Below are 3,845 nucleotides of genomic sequence, written 5' to 3' on the forward strand. Positions count from 1 at the left end.
TTTCCCCATGGCAGTTCAAGGCCAAGTTCTTCAGTTACCTCTTACTGGAGTACACTTTACGTATCCCAGATTGTAGTTACTATCCTGGTTTCCCCATGGCAGTTCAAGGCCTAGTTCTTCAGTTACCTCTTACTGGAGTACACTTTACGTATCCCAGATTGTAGTTACTATCCTGGTTTCCCCATGGCAGTTCAAGGCCAAGTTCTTCAGTTACCTCTTACTGGAGTACACTTTACGTATCCCAGATTGTAGTTACTATCCTGGTTTCCCCATGGCAGTTCAAGGCCTAGTTCTTCAGTTACCTTTTACTGGAGTACACTTTACGTATCCCAGATTGTAGTTACTATCCTGGTTTTATTTGTTTATCCTACTTCTCGTCGTAAACCATAATCTCGCGTTAACGATGAAGTATAATTAGACGAAACACTCTTGTTGTTGTTGTTTATTTTCAGGAATATCAAATCAAGTACGTTAACAGAAAAGCAAAAACCAGGAAAAATTATTCATTTTTTATAACTGGTTAGACGAAAGAATTATAATAACACTGAAAATCATTAGTCATCATGAAATCATTTTACTTGTTGATTATTATATTGATAAAAAGGATATATATATTCCACATTTTTCTTTATAAACAATAGATGCCATATCAGTTTTTGTTTTCAGCGACAACGAAACTCAATACCCTTCTGAGTGGTCCTTAGCTAGTCATAATACCAGTTTGTTTGTTGTTGTTGTTATCGATGTAGCAACGCGTATCTTATCTAGGCGGGCCGAGCTTGGCCCAGAGATTAGTGCGCCCTAACTGTGAATCCAAGAGTTCGTGGTTCACGTCTCGTCGCCGCAAAAATGCGCTCCGCCCTTTGAGGCCATATAAGAGTAGGTGTTTACTAACTGCCCTCCCTCTAGCCTAATAATTCAAAATTAGGGGCACTTACGGGTAGAGAGCTTTTGTAGGCGCGAAAATTTCTAAAAGAAACAACAAAAAAAGACTTAGATTTCAATGTTTTGTCCAATAATATTGTTTTATCAGTTTTTGCTCTTAGAGATTAATTGACTTTTAGCGAGTTCTTCAGAGCTTCTTCTCATTTTATATTTACACAATATTAGAGGTACTGCCCCTTGTTAATGGAAAAGTCATTGAAACGAATACTCACATTAATGTAGGAAGCAGGAGGAAGGTCACCCCTTATGCCAGAAAATTGGGTAAAGAGAGCTAAGAGGCTTGTCACACAGAGAGTGACTCTCCCGGGAATAGCGTCCAAACCCATCCAGAAAGAAAACCAGGACAGAGTGACAATCAAAGCACTTGGAGCAAAGACTTGCATGAGATGGTGCGCGATCTGTCTCTCAAACTTGAACTCCACGAACACCGTGGAATATTCCACTGAAATAAAAAAGAAATACATATATCTGGTTCTGAAACATAGACGGTAGAATATATAACTCTATATAAATAAAACAACAACTTGCAACTCATCTTTCAAACATAGACGGCAGAATATATAACTCTATATAAATAAAACAACTTCCAACTCATCTTTCAAACATAGATGGTAGAATATATGTTGTTTTATTTATATAGAGTTAACTTCCCAACTCATCTTTCAATGATTGATGTTTGGAAATTGTCCACTAACGAGACTCGTGAAACTGAATATCCAAGAAGGACGATTTTCGGGTCTCACTGTTGGAGGTAGCTATTTTTGAACACGTGGATGCTGTGATATTTTTAACATCGTATGTCACTTATCACTTAATGAAATAAATGAGTAAATATGGCGGGAATATTCAGTCTTATTTTCTAATGCTTAACATTGGATAATTTTGCAAATTTGTTTTTTCTGATTTTGGCTAGAATTTGTGGGACCCTAATGACCCCTTTTGACCCACTCAGAAATATGTTTATGCTTGGCCAGTTTACTAATATACTTGAGGGAACACCGAGTTAATTTAGTACAGGGTGGTATAAAAGTCGTTGACCACCATGATACTTTGATTTTTACAAACTGTTCTTGTGTTTCACCAGCTGTTGTTGCTGTTATGATTATTAATAGGATTTTCATTAACCTGGTAAGAACGTGTGAAAGTGATCCTGTTGGAATATTGTTTCGTGATATTCACGATGCACGTTTCGAACATACGTAAATGACATGGCGATGCGCGAGTTTTGCATCAAATTAGAGCTTTGCTGGAAACGCCATTTCAAGCCATAAGTTTCCCTTAGGCTGAAATGAAACGCATTACTTAGCAACGCGAGTCAACCTACTGCTTGACGAGTATGAGACACGAGTCAACCTACTGCTTGACGAGTATGAGACACGAGTCAATCTACTGCTTGACGAGTATGAGACGCGAGTCAACCTACTGCTTGACGAGTATGAGACACGAGTCAACCTACTGCTTGACGAGTATGAGACACGAGTCAAACTACTGCTTGACAAGTATGAGACACGAGTCAACCTACTGCTTGACGAGTATGAGACGCGAGTCAACCTACTGCTTGACGAGTATGAGAGATATTTTTTATATTTACTTATTGTTTAGCAGCAGGATGTATCAGTCTCTAAATTGCATGCTTCTCATCATGCTCTGGTAACTGGCGAAAAAACACGCATTTTCGTGTTTTGATTGTTTTTTTTTGTTTTGTTTTGTTCTGATTTTCGCGAAAAGCTACACGAGGGCTTTCTGGTCTAGCCGTCCCTAATTTAGCAATGTAAGACTAGAGGGAAGGTAGCTAGTCATCACCACTCATCGACATCTCTTGGTCTACTCTTTTAACGAAAAGTGGGATCGATCGTCACGTTATAGTGTCTACATGGCTGAAAGAGCGAGAATGTTTGGTGGGACGGGGATTCGAACCCGCGACCCGCAGATTTCGGATCGAACCCCTAACTACCAGGCCAATTCGTGCTTTGATTGAATAGAACTGGTTTAATTTCGATTTTATAAAAAGAAGATAATCAACTGGCACTAAAATAAGATAAAAATTTTGTTTGTTTGAAGTTAAGCACAAAGCTACACAATGCGCTATCTGTGCTCTGGCCACCACGGGTATCTAAACCCTGTTTTTAGCGTTGTAAGTCCTCAGACATACCGCTGTGCTACTGGGGGGGGGGGCAGATAAAAAAATATTTATATTTTCTTCATTTCAAGCTCCACTGTATTTGTTTCTGTATCGTTAATTTCATAATGGTTTTGTTTAGAATAAAATTCACTGATTTATCATTTCTGAGCTTATAACGCTAAAATTTGGAGTTCGATCCTTATCGCTGACAAAGCGTAGATATCTCGTTGGGCAGCTTTGTGCAAAACACGACAAACTCCAATGGGTAAAATTTTATAAAATTCATAGTTAACGAAGCTATTCATTAATTTGTTCATTTTTGTGTGAAATTTGTTTGTTTTTAGGGCAAAATCACATTGTGTTCTGTGTCCACCACAGAGAATCGAATCCCGGATTTTAACGTTATAAGTTCGTAAACTTACCGCTTTTTCTCTCCAAGGGACGTAAAATCATTATTCCACCACCATCCATTACACATAAAAAATACTACAAATCAAAGTATTATTAAAATAAAAACTCATTTTACGTGTCCTTATAGCACCAAAGTAAAAAAAAAAAAACATTTTCAAGAATAAAAACAAATTACACTAGACACGTTTATACGTTACCGAAGAGTGTAACGGCTCTAGATTCGCCTTTTTTCAATTCTAAATTGTGTTGTAACAGCTTCAGATCCTGGTTTATCAGTACATCTGAATTGTTGTTCTTCCAGTGGTAAAGGACCGTCGAAGAGGAATAGGCATCTGTAACAAGAAAACTGTAAGTCAGTTCTGGAGGT

The 3,845-nt window shown here is 37.9% G+C and overlaps 1 protein-coding gene across 1 annotated transcript in view; it reads right to left on the reverse strand.

Moving 5' to 3' along the window:
• Positions 1-3,845, reverse strand: part of LOC106476586 (glycine receptor subunit alpha-3-like) — a gene marked incomplete at its 5' end in the record, with an annotated part of 18,247 nt that overhangs the window by 11,978 nt on the left and 2,424 nt on the right. Inside the window, 2 exons of the mRNA XM_022380405.1 lie at positions 1,158-1,387; positions 3,676-3,810. Of these exons, the coding sequence (XP_022236113.1) occupies positions 1,158-1,387; positions 3,676-3,810 (365 nt within the window). The remainder of the gene's footprint in view (positions 1-1,157; positions 1,388-3,675; positions 3,811-3,845) is intronic.

This window comes from Limulus polyphemus, unplaced genomic scaffold (genome assembly GCF_000517525.1).
Source record: "Limulus polyphemus unplaced genomic scaffold, Limulus_polyphemus-2.1.2 Scaffold10958, whole genome shotgun sequence".
In the NCBI taxonomy this organism is placed as follows: domain Eukaryota; kingdom Metazoa; phylum Arthropoda; class Merostomata; order Xiphosura; family Limulidae; genus Limulus; species Limulus polyphemus.